The sequence below is a fragment of the Cornus florida genome, unplaced genomic scaffold (genome assembly GCF_030987335.1).
Source record: "Cornus florida cultivar Cherokee Brave unplaced genomic scaffold, ASM3098733v1 CherokeeBrave_3.0.0_Hap2_Chr03, whole genome shotgun sequence".
NCBI lineage: Eukaryota > Viridiplantae > Streptophyta > Magnoliopsida > Cornales > Cornaceae > Cornus > Cornus florida.
This window is the reverse complement of record NW_026775573.1, coordinates 47,501,599-47,523,515: the sequence shown is the minus strand read 5'-3', so window position 1 is coordinate 47,523,515 and position 21,917 is coordinate 47,501,599. Positions and strand designations below refer to the sequence as shown.

The following is a 21,917-nucleotide window of genomic DNA, read 5'->3' as shown; positions in this document are numbered from 1 at the left end:
TTATTTATTTCAAAATAAAACATTACACAATAAATATTCCATTACATAAACTTCATAACAATTTAAAAATAAATAATGCAACATAAATTAAACACTTTCTTTATCAAAGCGGTTCCACAAATTTTCAATTAAATTTTTCCTCAACCACATATTTGTCTCTTTGTTGTGAATTTGGACTTGGCGAGAGTAGATATGTGCCGCTAAGACTGATAGATTTTGAATTAAAATGGAAATCGAGATTGTCTCCTCCGGTGGCGGAGTCCATCTTCCAACATTGGCATGGCGCTCATCTTCAATGATCATGTTGTGAAGGATGATGCACGTTTTCATTATAAAGCACAAGTCCCCTTTATCCCAAAAACGCACTGATCCTTGTGTTATTGCCCACTTGCTCTGCAAGACCCCAAAAGCTCATTCCACATCTTTCCTACAGACCTCTTATGTCTGAGCAAAAAGTTTTTTTTTTTTTTTTTGCTGGAGTTGGGTGCGGAATGGTCTGCATCAAAGTTACTCACTTAGGATATATACCATCAGATAGGTAATACCCCATTCTATGGTAATAACCATTCACAACGAAATTAATCGGAGGAATTTGACCAGTAACGATACTGTTGAATACCAGAGAATGATCCAGCACATAAATATCATTATATTAACCTGGCATTCCAAAGAATGCATGCCAGATCTATAAATCTTTTGAGGCAACTGCCTCCAATATAAGCGTAGGCGTATGAGAGCGTCTTTTGTGTGTGCCATGCCATACCACCGAACAATTCTTCCACTCCCAATGCATACAGTCAATAAAACCAAGCATACCCAGGAATCCTCTCTCCTCCCCTTCTCGAAGTAGTAGTGCTTTGTCGGCTTCGTTGGGTGGGCGCATGTACTATTCCCTATACACACCAATAACAGCCTTACAAAATGTCATCAGGGTTTCAATGGCAATGCTCTCGCCGATTTTAATATACTCGTCACAATGATCGGTTGTTGCATCCTTTTTTTGGTGATGTAGTCATCATAAGCTTTAACATCATTCAAGATATGAAGAAATAGTTCTATCGTCTGTGAAAGTACTCCAGTGGATATGTGCAATTCTCGTCAAAGTAGTCTTTCATTAGTTGACAGTGGCTTCCCTCTTGATAACGATGAATGTACCGCCTCTTACGTGGTTTAAAAACTTGCTCTATTATCTTTGGATTCATTGAATTCAAAATCGAACGAAATGCTTCTTGATTATGTTGAATCATTGCGTTAATAGGATTATCTGATGAAAAGTTAGAACCTGACAAAGGAAAAAATCATGACGAAGAAGCCATTGGAATTTTGAGATTGAAAAAGATGTAAATTGACATTTTGCTAAAATAAATTTAGATGAATGTAATGATGAAGAGATGAACAAATAATTGTTTATATAAGATGAAAAATATAGCCGTTATAAATATAACAATTAGGAAAAAGTTAAAAAATAAAATTTATTAAAATTTTTAAAAATATTAATATTTTTGAAGAGCGAAAATATACTATTAAAATATATGCGATAACTAAAATTTGAAGATTCTAAAACGCTAACGTGGCTATAGAAAATGATGATGTAGCAAATTCGAAAAGCCTAAATTTGGAGAACCCATTGCTTTAATGTTTTATTTATCATGGTTTTTGGAGAATTAATTATAAAGAAGTGATACGTCTTCCGACCTTAATTGCCGACTCATTTTACAAATACAACGTAGTTGGAAATGAGTCGAAAAGAAAGAAATGTTTACGGGATTTTGTTTTAAAAGTTTCAACGTGATCCAACCACATTGTATTCGGATAATGAGTCGATAAGTGAAGTCAGAAGACCAATCATTTCTCTTAATTATAATATCATTTATATGCTATAGGTCATTGAATAGTTGTTAATGTACACCTAGTTCTACACGAGCTTTTAAGAACTTTGCCACGTGGAATTTAGGGGCGTTACAATAAGATAACAAATAATAGCTCTACAAAAGTCCTGCCTAAGATATTTTTCTGCATGCATTCATGTAAATCGAAGGAATTTTGGACACCCTGTCAAGTGTATGTTGGGAAAACACCCACTGAACCAGCCAAAACTCCGTCGAGCTTGCTTACAAAAGAAGGCCATATCCGCCATTGTTGACCTTGCTTAGCTGCTACGGCTCCACGCAGTGGCACGAGTGGGCTAATCAGTGACTTCCATCATACTGCAAGAACACGGGTACAAGAAAGCAATCACCAAGCAGGATAGTTTTTTTAGATGATTTAGGAACTCGACTATCAGTCTCTAGAATTTAATGCTGGTTGAGTCAAGCATCGAACCAAGTTTCAACTCCTTAACAGATAAGCATATACAGAAATGGACAATAGATAAACATAAAGAGAGAAGTGCACCTCTCTTGCAATCTCCTCGCATTTACGATCTAGTTCTTGACATTTAGCTGCTCCTGATTCTTTTACCACATTAATCTTGGCATTTCTAAATTCTAAAATATATCAATTATGAATTTTTTTTTTAAAAGATACTATATAACAGGACAAAGATAAGTTGATTCTTAAAAAATAAAAAAAAAAGATAAGTACAAATTTTCTCTTCTTTTTTACCTGTGTGATAGACTCTTTTGCTTCCTCACACAAAAGGAAGAGGAGTGAGAATCTGATGTGGCCAGACCACGTCAAGTTCGGTGATTAATTTGGAATATACCTTTCGGTTCCCCTACTCACAATTTAAATACACAATGTGAGTCACAATTCTTAAAGACAACGTTTAATTTAGGACAAAGGAAGTATATCTAAACATAATTTTTCATAATAAAAATACAATCCCAAAGGAACTCTTAAATTAATCGCCTAAAGCTCCTATCACCCCGTTACCAAGATACATAAACCATGCAAAGATTTTCTGTTCTCACTTTTGCTGAACTAATTTGCGAAACCAATCATCAGTGTTCAAAGACTCTTAACCTCAATAAAGGGATTTGAGATCCTCCCTGTTCGTTTATTGACATTATTAGGGGTACACAAGGAACGCGTAGAACTGAAACCGTGTGCACCTTAATCATTATGGTATGGTATGTTTGGTTACTTAGTTTTCCTCATCATGGTTAATGTTTCATTTATCATGGGTTTTTGGAGAATTAATTATATCATTTACTCACTATGCCATTGAAGAATTGTTAATGTACACCTATTTCTACACGAGCTTTTAAGAACTTTGCCACGTGGAATTTAGGAGAGTTACAATAAGACAACAAATAATAGCTCTACAAAAGTCCCGCCTAATATATTTTTCTACATACATTCATGTAAATCAAAGGAATTTTGGACACCCTGTTAAGTGTATGTTGGGATATTAGGTCATGCTTCAAAACACAAGATCTCAATCAATGTGGTACCCACTGAACCAGCCAAAACTCCGCCGAGCTTGCTTACAAAAGGCCATATCCGCCATTGTTGACCTTGCTTAGCTGCTCCGGCTCCACACAGTGGCACGAGTGGGCTAATCAGTGACTTCCATCATACTGTAAGAACAGAGGGGTACAAGAAAGCAATCAACAAGCAGGATAGTTTATGCAGTTAACCATTAACACACTAACTGAAGTTTAGGTAAGTCAGCTCCTACCACGACCGAGTCCTGGCTCCATTTCAAATCCCTGACACCAAATTCCCAACAGAGCTCGAGTAGCGATGAAACTACAACAGTCAGTAATAGAATAAAAAATTCTCAGCTCCGAAATCGCCATCAATGAAGGAAACAAACATCAATGATTAAAAACATAGTAAATGTTTCTCAAGTGATTCAGCACAAAGCAAAAAATTTGTGCACAATAGGTTCATAGCTTGGCTTTGCATAAATCCCAGTCCTGACCAAACAGTGAAAAACAGGTCCATTCAAAGATCAGAACAATGTTATGAATATATATATATATATATATATATATATATATATTGGCAAGAAACTAGTCTTACAGTCACGCCCATTTGCCCCTATGGGAAACATTGTTATATAAGATGCTTGCATTTTTGACATAAATGTTAAAAGCTTGTAGATTTCCCACTGATACAAATGAAAAAGAAAATGCAGCTTTTTTTAGATGATTTAGGAACTCTGACCATCAGTCTCTAGAATTTAATGCTGGTTGAGTCAAGCATCGAACCAAGTTTCAACTCCTTAACAGATAAGCATATACAGGAATGAACAATAGATAAACATAAAGAGAGAAGTGCACCTCTCTTGCAATCTCCTCGCATTTACGTTCTAGTTCTTGACATTTAGCTGCTCCTGATTCTTTTACCACATTAATCTTCGCAGTTATAGCATCTGCCTGGCATGTTTAAGAAACAAGAACACTCATACACTGTACTACTTCAGAACAAAATAATTCGGTTCTGCTGAAGAGTAGAAATATACAACATTACCTCTGCAACAGCTGCTTCAACCTTCATTTTCTCTGATTCCATGTCACGCCTCTTAAACTCCACTTCAAACTTCACATTATTCAATTCTTTTGTAGCCTCCTCGCACTTGAGATCTCTTTCTTTTCCCACCTGCTTTCTTAATTCATCCAACTGATCCACTGGAGAAGAAAACTTTTCCTACTTAAAAAACTATTTTAATTACAGTGACAATAACTAGATGTACATAGAATAAAAAGTTACCTTTCCTTTGCCATTCAACCAGTTTCACCTCAAGCGACTTATCTAACACTGCTTCATCACTCAGCTTAACCTTCAGAACCTTAACATCTTTTTCAATTGACTTGACAGAATTTACCTGTTAGAAGTGCCAATATCACCAATACATCTAATGCAATTAGACTACTCGTATTTCCGGGACAAAAGGGAAAACCTTAGCAGACATCAAACCCAACTAAGGGATCTCCAAACATTTATAATATAAATGTTAAAATAATTCAGAAAGTTCTATTCTTTAAAACAAGAGACAAAATATTACATACTTTTGTATTTTGAAAATATAAAACTAGAATTGTTCACAGTTTCATTTTAGTCAACAACCTTCAAAATATATCTAGTAATTCTTAAATTTTAAACTTTTTGATAGCCAAAAATTAGAGATGGTAAGCACTAACACAACCGACAAACACAACTCAAACCTAACAAGGGGTTAAAGGTTCTGCGTCAACCTTGTGTAGCTTCAAATCATGAATGGGCCAACAATATTAACACTAATAATAAACTGATCATGTTAGGGTTTCAGACCACAACCCTTTTGAAATGTTCAATAATGAGCAGTGTGACTACCACAAACAAACAAACAAAAAAAAAACAAAAAAAAAAAAAAAAAAAAAGGATTTAACACATCTGACTGAGGACATTTTCGTAAACTAATTTTTGTGTTCAAGATTATTTTGTAAAAGACAAATGAGAAACCCTAATGTACTGAAGCTCAGTAAACGCTAGCCACCACAACTCATAAATCTCAAAACTCTGCCAAGGCTCAAGCTCATATCTCAACTTTTCAAGTGTAATTAGATCAGATTCTCCCACTGCAAGACTATATATTCTCTGTGACTCTGTGTAGACTTCAAGGATTACACTCTCTCTACTCTATGCCGTCACCCTCAAAGGCATGATTTTTCCATCACTATAAATAAAAAATAAGTTTGATCTCAATTTTGGGGCGTTCTCTCTCTACACTATGTTTGGATTCTTATGGATTGTTTGATATATTAAACACTAATTGGTTACGTTATTCATGTAATGCAAACAGTTTAATGAGCAGATAGTGTTAAAAATTGAAGACATTGGCATATTTAATGAGCAGCTCTGTCCAACAATTAATCGAGTGCCCCAAACTTGACATGTGCATATGACAACAAGATAGCTGAATTGACAGTCCTAACAAAAATCAAATGAAAAAAAGACATAATTTTAGGGTAATCGAGCATTTAAAACTCACCAGATGGGGGGGAAAAAAGCTGTTTGGGAAAGGAGGGAATTATAAGGCCTTTGGGCCCCAAAAAGAAAACCTGGGTCCGCCAATGATTAATAATGGAACAAAAGGAAGTTGGTGTAACTGATTTAAGTAAATGTTTTAAAGATCTTGCATGAAAAAGGGTAAAAGATCACATAGTTGACAAATTTATTTAAACAATTCAACAAGAGCATCATGACAATAAAGACTTTGCATCATGGTTCTCCGCCCAACACAGTGAATGACATATAAAGCTTTCAAACAAATTCATGCAAACACAAAAAACCAAGATCTGGCCATGATATAAACAAACCTGTTCTTGTATAGCCTGCATCTGAGCAAACTGCTTGGACATTTTCTTATAAGCCTGAGAAAGAGAAGTGCAAAAGGCTATTATCAATTATCCTTTCAACTAGAAATGTGGATGATATCTAAATACGTATTAATATGCCATTCAAGCAAGATTCTTTAAATTTAATTTCTCTTATGTCCAATGATCTTATGCTACTTAGTTGCCATAAACCATAGAGCAGTAAGTGATCACTGATACAATTGCTTCTGAATGCATTTCATTGTTTAGCCACTATATTTTAGGAAATGTCATTTTTATTATTATTTTTTAATTAGAAGTCAATTTGTAGATTGAAAAGCAGCATAAGCTCTAGAATATATACCATCACACACACCAACACACAAATAAAATAAAAAATTTTAAAAAAAAAACAAAAAAACAAAGGGCCACAGCATAACAACACTCAATATTGCCATTGTTTTGCTTGAGGAGGCATGTCACTAAAGAATGACTTGAATCTTTTGAAACATTTGATAGACATGCTAATTATGCCACTTTCAATAAATGATGGCCAAGGTATTATTGTTCTCCTCCGGGAGCAGTACTGATTTTGATGAATGATGAGTCAACCCTCAATGAATTACTATATAATGCAACTTTACAAATGTAACACTTTGAACAAAAAATTTATAATCGTACACCAACTGATAAGTTCACCTTGAAACCATTATAAGATGTTAGCGAACTGACTTTCACTTCCTGCCCCACCCCGCCACCACCCAAAATCACATATCCAAACAGCATTAATCATAAAATCATATGGTTATTTTGCGAACATGATTCATGCAATCCCACACTAACCGCAAAATAATGTATATGCTCTTTCTTTAACGTGGTGCATGCATCTGTGTGTGTGAGGAGGTGGGGGGTGGGGAACTAGTTTTCTACTGAGTTACTTGCACGTAATCAGATAAGTTATATATCTAAACAAAACACAATCTCTAACTAAAATTCAATTAACATAAGAATGGACTGAGTTTCCTAAGTTAAACTTGGTCAATTTACTAAATTAAGGAATAGGAACAAATTTATGGGAGTTAATGGGAATTGATGGGACTATGGCAATTGCAGGTGAAAACCATATGCTAAGTTAGAAAAATATAAAAATTAGTAAGCTAAACTTTAATCATCAATCCTCAAGAAAACAAACAAAAGAAAACTTCTCACTGTATGAAAATTAAGGCATTCAAACACCTTTTGAACAAGCAAAGTTACACTAAGATATGTGTTATCAGTTGCATACATAAAATAAATAAATAGAAAATAATAATAATGGGCTAATTCTTTCTAACAATTCAGTGAGACATGCCACATAAATGGTTACAAGAATAGTTTATAACAGAATACCTTGGTATAAACCTCAACAGTAGCTGTCTTCTCCTGAAAAGTTTGCATAGCTGCCTTTTCAGTATTCTTTGCCTCATCTCGAACTGTTTTCTTCTCCTCTAATGCCCTCTGTTTTCAAAAGAAACATGCACACACACACACACACACAAGATTAGAGAGAATAAAGATATAAGAATTAATTGAAGTCAGAAAATAATGGAAACAACCGCATAGAGAATAAAAAATAAAGAGAAAAGGAAACTATTGCATGAATGTCGCTCACGTAACAGAAAATTCTCTAGCCAATGTCATAAAATATATATATATATATATACACATTGAATTTATTCAAATATGGCCTAACAAAGAGATATTTTTTTTTTTTTTTTTTGGAAGTTAAAGCAATTACGCACACACCCTACCTCCACCGAGGTTCGAACCCCCGACCTCCCTTTAGAAAGGAAGGGGTGATAGCGCTAGGCCATTTGGTCCTTTGGTGCCTAACAAAGAGATGATTGGAGAAAGTTCCATAACCCCAAATAGTCTGAAACTAAGGCTCGTTAAGTCTACTTGAGGGAACCAACTCAACAAAACTAATTTTTTCCTAACTATTAAGGTAATTTCATATGAACTTGTTTTACTATTCTGTTCTGTGTAAGACCGTAATATTAGCCAATTCACGCAGAGTCAAATCTTTCTCAACCTATGTTAATAGCCTTCTCCTCCTACCAACAATACCCTTAATATGGATTACGTCACACTTCTTCACTAATGCATTTAATGGTCTTCCTTTTATGGAGTTAAACCATGTGATTTGATTTTCTCTCATTCATTTACCAAGAGGTGCTACTTCTGCCATATCATATACGATTCATTTTTATTTTATCCTTTTCTTGCCTTAGCACCCACCCATATCAACTTCTACATTTTGACTACACTCATTTAATTGCTATACATAACATTTAAATATATATTGTTGAATCAAAGGAGGATAACAATGAAACAAGCGTCATATCACTGTTCCTTAAAAAGACCAGTCATATGCAATCAGGAATAAAAATCATCGCTCCTTGAATGGAAGTAAAAATATTCCTCCATGTAAGCTAACTGGCACTTATCAATTTGGCAAATACAGAGGAAACAATTATAAATATATTTTTACAAATGATAGTCATGTGTCATGAAAGCATTTACCATCTAGATCATTGGCCAAGAAAAGAAAGAATAAAAATAAGAGAAGCAAAAAAAAAAATCCACAATAATACATAGATAGTGTTGAAAATGAACATCAAACCCCAAAAAATTAAAGTGAAAGACCATCAACTAAAAGATTCTAGAGCATTTTGGTTTATAAACAATTTGCACTCACTTTAAGATGTAAATATGTAATTTAGAAATACCAGGCTAATGTTCAATATTTCAACACAAAAACCAGCATTGGAACGCATGCTACTGCTTATATACTAAACATGAATTAGGCATAATCCTAGAAATTAAAAAAATAAATAAATATGGAAGAAGAAGAGAGAGAGAGACTATGAGGGACTGACCATAAATTCCCAGTAAAGAAAGAATCGGTGTAATAATTGGCAAATGACAAGGAAAGTCATATTTTAACTATTTTATAGCCATGTTAGAGACACGATACTTGCATGCCAAACACCTAAATGGAAACACCAATTTCCACTTAATTTGCTTCAAGGTCAACATGTGAGAAACCTCGTGTTTAACCCAACAACATATTCCTATGCCCCTTGGGAAATCCAATGTCTTACATATACTATTTAACATTTTCTCTTGTACATTGCAGAGCATGATCTGAATCAATTAATGTGGCTGCTAACTGGATTAATTTCTACTTACCACAATTAATGTCCATCTTCTTGCCTTTTTGTTTTCCTCAGTTTCTATATATTTAAAATTATATTATTTACACCTCCACTCCTTGGGAAAATCTGTTTCATATTTGCGGTCAAAAGGATTTTGGTTTTATTTCTGCTCCTTTCCATCAGATCACTTGAGATAAATTACATAACGGTTCCCCTCTCAACAGACAAGATTACAGTCTCCATGTTTAGAATTGAAAAGGTCGGAAAATCGGAGGTGAGACAAAGACCACAGTCATGTTTACAAGCTTATATGCATAACCAATTGGGGTTGATTAATGTTTTGTTCACGTTTTCAATTCCCAGTGGTACCAGTAAAAGTATCAGCATGATTCGATTTGAATCCATGATTAGATATGGGGGGAAAAGTTAGCTTCTATAACAACTAGATACGAGTTACTTGAACTAACCAGTATATTTGCTAAAACAGGGCACAAATTATCCTTAGATGCCTCTTAATCTTGCTTCTAGATTTACTGTGGCCTGATTAATATATTGAGGACTACCATTGTAGTTACGTAACACTACGCTTTCTATATTGTTTTTTCTATGCAAACTGAACTTTTAAAAAAAGGCCTTTTACTTGTAACTAACTGCATCTAACATGGCTATCAAAGCTTCACTAATGACTAAACTATATATTTAAATATAATTGGCAACATTGTAGCACATAATGGTGAATTAATGTTGTCACTTAATGAGATAAAAATAGGTACCTGTAGCTTTTCAGGTGATTGAACAATCTTGGAGCGTAAATTGGCATTATCTTGGACACTTTGTACCAAGGCAAATTCTGCACTAGAAATCTGGAGAGGAAACACCACAAGCAGTAAATGTTGAATCAAGTATGGACAAACATATCTAAATAACCGGTCTGCATCAGAAACCTTAAAAAAAAAAAAAAAAAAAAAAAAAAAAAAAAAAAAAAAAAAAAACCTTTTACTTAAAAATAGGGCATCAGAGATACTTGCAACATAACATTATGGACTACAGAAACAAGAAAGGAGCCAAATTCTACATAAAGGAGGTGAAGGTACCAAGAATAAATATAAAAGACGTTTTAAGAATAATTGTAACAGGGCTGTCAACATAATCAACATGTTAACCACTGATATGATGACAGTACAACTGTGTTGTTCCTAAAAGACTTCAAATATTACTTATGTGGCAAAGTTCTTAACATGGTTATGGACCTATGATAGAACACCAATAATCATATTAGAGAAAGATGACTCTGTACAATGAGGAAATTAGAAAAGGTATGCACTCCTATCTTGAAGCACAACTCTATTTTTTAAAAATTATTGAATTCTAAAACAATTTGTTAGTTGGGTAAAAGATGCTACAAGGACAGACACTTCTCTGAAGATGTTGTGCTCATGTCAGACACATGTCATGATATTCTTAGACATGTCTAGTAAGCTTCCCAGGTCCCAAAACATGATTCTTTTGCAGAAACACAACTTATAATACGCAAAGTCTGAGACTACTAAAAACAAGATAGACAGCCTCAAAATGACCAACATTTCCCTGCTGTTATAAAATCTAACATAGGACACATGACTGTATAGGTCAAGCACGCAATCAACAGTTCTGAATATAAGCCAAAATAGACACAAATACAGTCAAAGAATAATGGCACATATAATATAATAATATAAGACAAAATAGACACAAATAGAGTAAGAGAATAATCGTACATATAATATAATCTCTTCTTTTTTTTCTTTTTTCTTTTTTTTTCTTTTTTTTGATAAGTAGAAATGTATTAGAAAGCGTTCAAAAGAGGAACGCATCCCTAGAGCTGTACAAGAATCAAGAACAAAAGGAAAAAAAGGGAAGACCTATGGACCCAAAGATCCCCAAAAGTCCATGATCTCGTCAACCGAAGAACGATCTCTCCCCATACCCCAACTAAAAAGAAAGCAAATAATAGAGTACTTTAAAAGCCCAATGTGTAACTCCTCCCCAACAAAGGATCTTCTATTACGTTCTTTCCAAAGGCACCACCAAATGCAAAGAGAAGTCGCCCTCCAGAAATCGCGAACACGAGCCCCCACCCTCTGCCCCCTCCAAATATCAATAAGACCCCGAGAGTTCCAAGGCATAACCCACTGGACGCAAAAAAGACCCAACATAAGGCTCCAATAGTCATGGGCCACTGGGTAGTGCAAGAGAAGGTGGTCCACAGACTCTCCATCGGTCAAACACAGACAACATCGATTAACAATGATATGTCTTCTCTTCCTTAAGTTGTCCAGAGTCAAGATCTTACCCCAAGCAGCAGTCCAAACAAAGAAAGCCACCCTAAGAGGAGCTTTCGAAAGCCAAACCGTTTTCCATGGGTAAGAAGAGGCCTGAAAACCAGAAAGACAGAAAAAGAAAGACCGGACCTGAAAAGTCCCTTGCGAAGAAGGCACCCAAGTCAAGAGATCCGCCCCAATACCATCCACCTCCTGTCGATACAAAAGATCTAACAAGCCAATAACATCATCCAGCTCCCAATCCTAAAAGGCTCGCTGGAACTGAACATCCCAAGACAACCTAACGCTATCAAGGCGATAGCAGTCGGCAACCAAAGCATGACTATCCACAGTAATCCGACCTTCCCGAACTCTATATCTAATATGCTTAGAAAACTCATCCCAACCCTTCCCAATGGAATGCCACATGACCATGCCGATAGCAGATCTAGCCGATCTAGCAGACCAATCCCCTCTCTCCTCCCCAAACGGACAAGCAACGATCCTCCTCCATAATCTATGCCTTTCACTGCCGAACCTCCAAAGCCACTTGCCAAGAAGAGCCCTGTTGAAAGGGGCCAGTCTCCGAATCCCAAGGCCTCCCGACTTAAAGGCCTGCAAACCTGCTCCCACCGAACAAGATGATATTTGAACTCCTCCCCCCTATCGCCCCAAAGAAAATTACGTTGAATCATCTCAAGTCTCCTAACAACAAAAGAGGGAATCTGGAAAAGAGAGAGAAAATAAGTTGGAAGACTGGACAAAACACTTTTTACCAATGTAACTTTTCGTCCCTTCAAGAGATATTACTTCTTCCACCCAACCAATCTTCTCTCGAAACACTCAATAACCGGGTCCCAACTTCCTGCCCTCCTTGAGGAGACGCCCAAAGGTAGCCCAAATAAGAAATTGGGAAGGAACTCGTCCTACAACCAAGGACAGCTGCAAGAGAAGCCAACTCCTGAACCTCCCCCACAGGGACAAGCACACTCTTACCCACGTTGATTCTCAAACCAGATACAGCCTGAAAACAAACCAGAACACATCTCGAATATCTTAATTAGGACACCTCTGCCTCACAAAAAACCAAAGTGTCATCCGCAAACAGCAAATGAGAAATCTCCTATTGATGGACTGCCTCTGGACCAATCTTGAAGCCTCGTATAAGACCTAAGGTCACAACCCTCCTCATCAGCCTGCTAAGAGCCTCCATAACAATAATAAACAAGAAAGGGGATAGGGGGTCCCCTTGCCTCAAGCCACGAGAACTGCCAAAAAACCCCGATGGGGAACCATTAAAATTTTTAATGAGAACTATATATTTGTCTTAGATAATACTCCGTCAATATATGTACACAATTATTTGAAAATGATATCATGTCCTATATTAACATAAGAATTTTCCTGAATTCATCATGTTCTCCATAGTGCAAAGAGCAAGAAAATCATCAACAGAACTAAAGCTGAGGAACGTTTAGGTCTAAGAAAATTGGTGGACATTCAAGTAGCTTCTAAGTGTGTTCCTGCCTGGGATTTTTGTGACAACTCGGATTTTTTAGGTTTTTAATTTATTTTATTATTATTTTTTTGGTTGTCATAATTAATTATTTGATTATGGTTGGAGATTTACCCAATTAAGCCATTTAATGGGGTTGGATTTGGTTTGGTTACATTTATATATATATGGTGTATCAGTTGCAAGAGCCGAAAATAAGGAAAATAAGATATATATGTGATAATGGTGATAATGTTTTCATGGGGCCCACTGGAGATTTTAATGGGTTATTGACTTGGTGCATTGTGTAAATATATATATATATAGTGTATCAGAGGAGGGAGATGCACTAGGTGAAATTGTAGAGAGAAAGATAGATTATAATGGTAATGTGATAGCGGGTCCCACAAGATTTTTGGATGGGTTTGAATTGATAATGTATTATTTGTATATGAAAAGAAAAAGAAAGATAAGGATGAGAAAGATATGTAATGGTTGATTTGCATTTTGTATATATATATATATATTTGTTCGCATCTGATGGAAGCAAAAAGGGAGCAGCCGAATTGGGGGGGGGGGGAATGAATTGGTGATGGTTCATTATTGCAGGTCCCACTTGATTTTATGATAGGTTTGGTTGTTTTTGTTTCATGTATATATATATATATATATATATATATATATACATGAAATATATGTATACCTGCTGCCGAAAAAGTAAAGAGAAATGGAAAGATATGATGGTGCGGGGCCCACGAGACTTTTTGGGCATATTTTCTTTGACTTTGGGTTTTTGCACTTGATGAATGTAAAGAGAGATATTTGTGTGGTAAGATTTGTTCTGTTAGTGGATTTTTTTTTGCCATTATATTGTGTGTATGTACCTTTATATATATATAAGTTAAAGATATTTATCTAGAAAGCTGTGGGACCCACCTTCTTTTTATCATTTAGATGACCCTTAAGTCATCTGCAGATCTCAATTTCTCTCCTCTCTGTTACGTTCTCTCTCCCTCTCCGTCTATATTTTTTTCTTTTGCCATTCAAAGCTTGATTTCTCCCAAACCGTTAAGATTTAGACTTTGCCACTTAAGGCAAAGTTGAAGAGCTCGTCATGGGTTTTATATTAATCGGAAGCAATTTTTAATTTGGAGCACTTGGGATTTCGAATTTCTTGGGCTGAATTGGGGTTTTCTTCAACTAGTGAGGTAGGGGTCTCTAATACTCAAATTCTTATTCCTTTGTGAGTTTTTCTATTTTAATTGTTGTCAAGCATGATTAAATTGAATTGATTGTTCCTTAGATGATTTAATTGAGTATATGAACCATGTAATTATGTGTATTTGTTGATTTACTTGGAAAGTATGCATAATGTGTTAATTTTCTATGCCTATGATACTTAATAATTTATTAGAAATTTTATATGGAAGTATGTTAATTGTGTGACAATAATTCTCTCCATTTCCATAATATTAAAAAGATACGTGATATGCATACAAGCATTGGGCATGAAAGAAAAGGGGAAGTGTTTTGAAATGAAATTAAAAAGGGGATTTTGGGGAGAAATTTGAGAAAATAGTTTTGAGAAAACCCGGTCGCCGCAGAGTCACCAAAGAGCCACTGTGTTAATATAGCCTAGAGGGAACTAGGGAAATTGCCCCAGTGTGGTTGAGCTATATGGGTCCAAAATGAAGCTGCGGGGGTACCCCGAGGGTCAAGGATAGTAGCCAATCCTTCTCTCGTGTCGCTGCGGAATCACCAAAGGACGGGTTATATTAACAGTTTGTGAAGTGATGGATGTTTTCTAAAATGGGAAGTGACATGCATGACATTGCATTCATGGCACGGCATTCTTTTGTTTTGGACTTGAAAGTGTATATTGTATTTTTTTTCCTGACTTTGTATGACCACGTTCCCTATTGTCCTATTCATTGTTTGGATTCACAGGGCTACAAGAGGTGGGTCTTAGGTACTACCTACTGAGCAATTTGCTCACCCCATTACAATTAACATTTTTCAGGACACGGATGGCAAGTGGCGGACGACGCTCCTCCACAGGGTTCGATGGGTTAGTAGACCGTTTTAACATACTTTGTAGCTATAATCTTATTTTATTATTATTATTTATTTATTTATTTTTTATATAAACCCAGAATGACACGTATAATATGTATTGACGAAGGAAAGAATGGTGTTGTCCCTAGTTGACCTCGGGTTCGGTTAATGACCCGGCTAACGGTTCGGACCTACGGGTTCGAGTCGTTACAATTTTTTGATAAGCAAAGATAGATTGTGGGTGTCCTGGTTTAATCAGAAATATGCCTCAAATGTCAGTTATTGGAATGTTGTTCCTAGAAACTCCTATTCTGTTATTTGGAAATCTATTGTTGTTGTCAGGGACATTATGCTGCAGAACGCAACTTTCAGAATTGGGAATGTCCAGTCTTTTTTTGTCTTCCTTGACCCATGGTGTGATGGTCAGATTGTTGCTCAAAAATTTGGTCATGGGCTGATCAGGAGGTTACATTTTCCCAGAAATGCTACTCTGGATTGTTTGATGGTTAATGGGGATTGGAATTGGCTGCTTTTACAGGAAAATGTTTTACACCAGTTCAAAGAATATGTTACTAATGTGTCTATTCATGCCAGTGAGGACAAGCTTCTGTGGGATGGTGGTCGGGTCTCTTTTGGCACTGTCATAAACTTGCTTCTGAGGAGGTGGAAAGGTGTAACATGTGTTGGGGTAAGGCTAGGCCTAGATGGTCTGTTACTACTGTTTTTGTGATGCTTGACAGACTTCCTTCCATGGTTAACTTACAGAGGACTAGAGGAGAAAAGTAAATTTGGCTGCTAGATGTTCTCTCTGTCACAAAGAAGTTGATAATCGAGACCATTTGTTTATGTCATGTCATTTTGCTCAGGCTTTGTGGCCTTGGTTTGGTAGAGTTCTCAAGTGATATAGATCAGTTTGCTGGGGTGGCTAGTACATGGGATCTATTTTGTTGGTTCAGTGATCATTATAATGTCTCTACATCTTTAAAGAGTCTGTTTGCAGCTGTTCTTTGGGGGATATTTCAGGAAAGGAATGCTAGGCTTCATGGCTCATCTCCTAAAGCTCCTGAGATGGTGGCTAGGCGGCTGCTGCTGGAAGTGTTAGATGTCCAGAATGCTTCTATCCATGATCTTTTTTAGCACATTTTCTACATTTTTTGTTTTGTATGGGAAATGGGCTTTCTCTAATGTCTGATTGCTGTTTCCTATCTCTTTTCATATTCTGAGGGTATGCCCTCTGTGCACCAGTACTTTATTTTTCAATCTTTTAATACAGTCCCAATTATGAAGAAAAAAAAAATCAACAGCAATAGAAAATTCCAATGATTACTAATTTTTTATTTGGGTGAAGTGCAGTAAACACCCCTATGGCATACATATAGTGCATATAACCCCTTACTGTTTTCTATACACCCCTCTGTTTCATTTTAGATGAGAAATAGGGGCTGATGTCATGCATAACAGGAAAAAAAAAAAATGTAAAAAGACTAAAATGGACAAACAAAACAGTGTTGTTTTGGCTTGCCCTCTCTTTCACTCGTCTTCCTTCACCTCTGCACATCCCAACAAAACCCTAACACCATGACTCCATCACTATTACCACCATCCCAAAACCTCACTTCAAGGGAATTTTAAAACACAGATCACCAGGCTTGAGCTCTTCGGCCTTAATGTACTTCTGATCAGCCATTAAAAGAGGATAAACCAGACCAATGAACCAATCCCCTGAGAGATAAATGGGATTTTTTTATGATGAAAACAACCCCTAAAAGCAGGTGTTTGGATTGATTTTGAACTGCTCCTGAATCAGTTTTCCTTTTTTTGCTTCCCCAATTTGGATTTGGGTTCTTTTGTAATTCTGTTTCTAGATTGCAGTTATACCTAAATGTCTTTGTATACGTGGAGAGGTTTGTGTTTATAGCGACGCGTTCAGAGATGGACTGTATAATGTGGTAGTTGATGAAGTTAGGAGACGTTAGAGAGAGAGTAGTGTCACGGTCACTTGAGGATGACCCTTAATTATGTCTCGTAAACGTTGAAGGGGCAATCTTGAATTTTTATTTAAATATATGGGTGAGTGTAATACATGGGAGAGCTGTAGGAGTAGAGAGAGAGAGCTGTAGGAGTAGAGAGAGACAGTATAAAGAGACGTGGGAGTAGGGACTAGGAACTAGGGAGAGACGGTGTAGAGAGAGAGAAAGAGCTGTGGGAGCACAGAGAGAGACCGTAGAGAGAGTAGATATAAATATACATATAATATCATTTTCGGAAGAGAGAAATGGCTTTTTTAGATTTTTAGTTGTTAAATATGTCATGTACAACGCACATGACTGTTTAATGGCCAACTCCTAATGGCACACTGTCGGTAAGCCCTTGTTTGCAACATTTTAAAATACAATATGGATTTATATACACAATATAAACCATAAGGGTTAAATGTGGACCATGAGGGTGATTTTTGTACTTTCCCCTTTTTGTGAAAAGAATTAACAAAACACGTGTGTGCATGTATGTAAATGAGAACAAATAATCAATACCATGATTTAACCCATATCACCAGACCAGGCATGAAATGCACGAAATAATACACTAACTAAAAAAAAGACAAAGCTGAGAGCTCAAGCTCAGAGTAAGAGTGCATTAATCATAGATTTACTTGTACAAAAGTTTGAATAAAATCAACCAAATTTATGTATTTATCCTACTAAAATGCATATACAACAGGTAAAAAAAAAAAAAAAAACATATCCTCTACTGACAAATGTCCTACTTTTAAGAATGTGTCATGCCAGTGCGTCTGCATTGTGCTGTGTCTATATCCGATATATAGTTCCATACATGTTTTATGTAAAAAGGTAAAACAAAAAAGGATGTCTATGTTCACAAAGCCCACCCCATCCACACAAAGAATTACGGAATATGATAGCTAACCCAGTACCTAGACAAACCAAAAGATTACCATAGCCATATCAGACCAAGAGTGTAATTTTCATAGTCAGTGCCACTTGGGTGATAACGGTGGGCAGATTTATCATATTCTGCTAATATTCTAGTCAAATAACATATTTGGACGCCTCAGTAAATCATAACTAAAGTCTTATGCATTATGGATCCAAACATTTAAAAATTTCAATCATTAAATTGCTTTGTGCTCCAATCAATCTTTGTAGTCATTGCCTCCATAACCTCCTCGACCACAAATCATTTTCCTCAAACATCAGATAGTGGACAGTTACATCAATTAAACTTATCAAAATTTAAGCATATTTGCTTTCCATTCTTACTGCATCAAAGGCAAAACCAAAGATTCTGATCCATTTATTAACTATTACTCTCAAAACCCTCACCAATTGCAAATACTTTACCTCAAACATTAGACTAGACAACTACATCAATTAACTTAACAAATTTAGGCATATTTGTTTTCCCATGATTACTGAGTTAAGGCAAAAGCCAAACCTTCTCGTCCATTTCTTTAGCCCTTTCCTTCATTTTTCTTATTGAAGCCTTCAAAGACATTTGGTGATTGTTAAGACCTGGAATGGTCTGACGCAGCTCTTTAACTTTAGCATCTACTTCTTGAACAAGCGGCATTTCCATTTCTCTTGATTCATCAAACACTGCAATCTCTGCATTCAACTGTAATGTAGATGAACAGATAACTTCAAATAAATACCTGACAAGTAAAAGCTAATATGAAATTAAGCAAATCATATTCTTAGAGATACCTGTGAAATTCTGGCCTCCAACTCTAGCCGTTGGTCATCAAGAAGGTTCAGCTCGTCCACAATTGGTCTCAAAATATTCATTTTTGAATCCCTACGATATTGACACAAACAATTAACAACAAAGTAAACCCAATGTCTAGATGTTCATCTTACAATAAAAGTAAATTTCAATTTGTTTCATTTCTGTCTAAACATGTAATAACAAATTTAGAGTCAAACCAGATGTTTGTCTAAATTAAACATTTCATGGAAAATGAATTAATTTATAAGTCTTAAATATAAGATTTTCCACAATCCAATCATTGTAAATGAGGTCACAATACACCATTGATTTTATTCTGATAAGAAAATAGCAAAAATATTTTCCATTCAATAAGAATTTGATACTCTAAACTATCTTGCACGATCGCATGTTAATTTTTCCATTTTCAGCAATAAAATTCACTATAGATGGTCAATTAGTTCCCTTAGCCCTTAAGGTTGCACGTATGCCACAATGAATACATTCAAATTACATGGGACACTAGAGAATATCAAAATAGCATCATCACTCTAACTTTAACTATTCTTATATTTCTTCAGTTGCTGAATGCTGTTTCAGGAATCAAAGAGAATTCCATATATCAGACAACGATAGTCGATAACCGAAAAAAAAATTTCCACATAATTTTCATTTTTTCATTTTCAAGAATGCAGTTCCTGGAAATGATAAGCCCTACAACAAAACTCTAATTTGAAAAGCCATAAAGATAGGACAACCCAAGTTCTATCAACTTTACATTTGGCGAGCATGCCATGTAAAGACACCCCTTGGTAAATATATTATGGGATTTCCAGTTCGCTATAGACGACAATGATAGGTCATGCCATGTTCTATATCACACAACACCTGATCCAACAATGATCCCAGAATATATTTTTTAAGGTGTGTAAGTAAATTGGAAAGAAGTTATCTGATCATGTCATACTTGATCCATAGATATATAAATGCCTGAATGCATATTACATACATACACAATAATAAATATACCCAGAAATAAGGAATATCCAAGCACACTAATAATTCCATTGACACACTTTTCTTCACTCTCCTTACACTCATTCAATGTATAGCTTCCGCTACTTGGAAAAGCAAAGAATGCTCTAAATCACACAACGTCATTCCCATACCAAGTACCAACACACTCAAAGCAACCAGTACAACAAGAGCATAAACACGAAAACTTATCAACACCCATCAAATTAACAATAATTTTAAACAACAAACAATGCTTAGTGTATCATTTTCCCAACCAAACAGAGCTTAAACGAACCTGTCGATACAGAAATTGAGTAAGGCACTAAGGAACAACTCTGTTCTGTCTCCGACGGGCTTTATCAGATCATTGAGGGTGAATGTCCTAGGGCACTCAAGAGCCTCCATAATCTCCTTTATTTTGCTCAACAAATTGAAGGTCCTGACCGAGTCGACATGCATGTCCGGGTTCTCCAGCTGTTCCAAGGCGGCAAAATCGACTTGCCCGTGATCTTCCCTGAAATTAGACAAAACCCTAGTGAGAATTTGTTGGGAAAACCCTAGAAATGGGCAAAATAAATTGAATTGGGGCTTTTTAGGGAAGTACGGGAGAGAATCAATATGTAGTAAGAGTCTTGTGTAGAGGTTAGTAATGAAATCTGGGTTGGGATGGATAAGATCGGCTTCAGAAATGGTTGCAATCTGCGCATCGGCGAGAAATCCGATGATTTCGCCCCTTCGGAGCCTTGGGTATTCGAACTTGGACATCGCTGTTCACTCAAAGCAGATGAAGTGTCTGAGACTGTAAGTTTGTGCGTGTAATTTACTACATAAATATATATATAATCATTTCCCGCCCCAAATGATGGGTCAAAATTTAAGGGTAAATTACACCAATACTCCACGAGATTAGGTCATATTTTCAGTAGATGAAAATTTTGGTTTTAATTTTCAGTTACACTCGAATCATGCGAATTGACTCTTTTACCCTTAATTTTTTAATACAAAAAATATATAATCTTAAATGACAAAACACCCCTATCCCTACCCCACGCCGCCGCCACCGCCACCACCACCACCACCACCACCGTCCTCCTGACCATAACCACTACCATTTCCTACTCCACATCCACCATTACATACCCTCTTCGGTTCCCCAAGCAGTCATGTCTTCTTGCTGGCACTTTCTTTTTCCTCAAGTTCCAAGAATCCAAGTAGCTCTGAAGCTGTAAATGTGGACAAGCTTTCCCAATCATTATAGTCGATCGACACCTCATCCCTTCACTTCTTCAATTCAGCCCGTTCCAGCCCTTGCCCAAGAAGATCAATGTCAAAGGGTTTAATGGAAGCATTAGTCAATTGCTGTCGAAACTGAAACTTCAACATCCGCCGTGGCATCACAAATTGAAGCCCTTATTTTCGAATATAAGCAGTCATCTTTATCATCTATATTATGCGGAAGTAGCTATGAACAGGTTTATCGAGTAAAAGATCGAGTTTCAGTAAACCATCACCCCACTACACTAGTAAAGGGCAAGTCAGCATCTTGACTAGATTGGGAAGCAAAGGTGGGGGCATAGATTATAGGCTTACAGCCGTGGTGTCGTAATCGGCAGCGAATATTCGCGTCTCGTGCTCCGACGAGAGGGCCGGACCCAGCCCTTGTAAGCTCTCCAACATTGAGCTGTTGATCACCACCGTCGGCGCCGGAACCCTCAACCGTGACTTTCTGGCGTACATAAGCCTTGACGACATCGTAATCGGCGGCGAAAATTCGCGTCTCGTGATCCTAGTAAAGCCCCAAGTAGTGAAACCCAGTTCATCTCTAGCGACGAACGTCAAAACTGAATTGACCCAGTTCCGGCGAGCTCCTAGTGTCGGTGAA

The 21,917-nt window shown here is 36.4% G+C and overlaps 1 protein-coding gene across 6 annotated transcripts; it reads right to left on the bottom strand.

Moving 5' to 3' along the window:
- Positions 1-1,677: 1,677 nt before the first annotated feature.
- On the bottom strand, positions 1,678-20,840 carry LOC132300429 (kinetochore protein NUF2 homolog). 6 transcript variants are annotated; one of them, XR_009480424.1, is made up of 13 exons: positions 20,640-20,840; positions 20,331-20,549; positions 19,018-19,108; positions 18,749-18,928; positions 10,216-10,305; positions 7,635-7,742; positions 6,249-6,302; positions 4,660-4,774; positions 4,420-4,577; positions 4,230-4,325; positions 2,605-2,716; positions 2,395-2,486; positions 1,686-2,207 (listed from the first exon to the last, which is right to left on the bottom strand). XR_009480424.1 is itself a non-coding variant. In XM_059797479.1 (12 exons), exons 1-11 carry the CDS (start codon positions 20,798-20,800, stop codon positions 2,630-2,632), a joined length of 1,359 nt encoding a protein of 452 aa, XP_059653462.1. In that variant the 5' UTR covers positions 20,801-20,840; the 3' UTR covers positions 1,678-2,486; positions 2,605-2,629. The 6 variants fall into 6 exon arrangements, 3 of the variants coding, with proteins under 3 accessions (XP_059653462.1, XP_059653463.1, XP_059653464.1); XR_009480425.1 differs by having other exon boundaries at positions 2,395-2,479; XR_009480426.1 differs by having other exon boundaries at positions 1,687-2,207; positions 2,395-2,447.
- Positions 20,841-21,917: the final 1,077 nt, after the last annotated feature.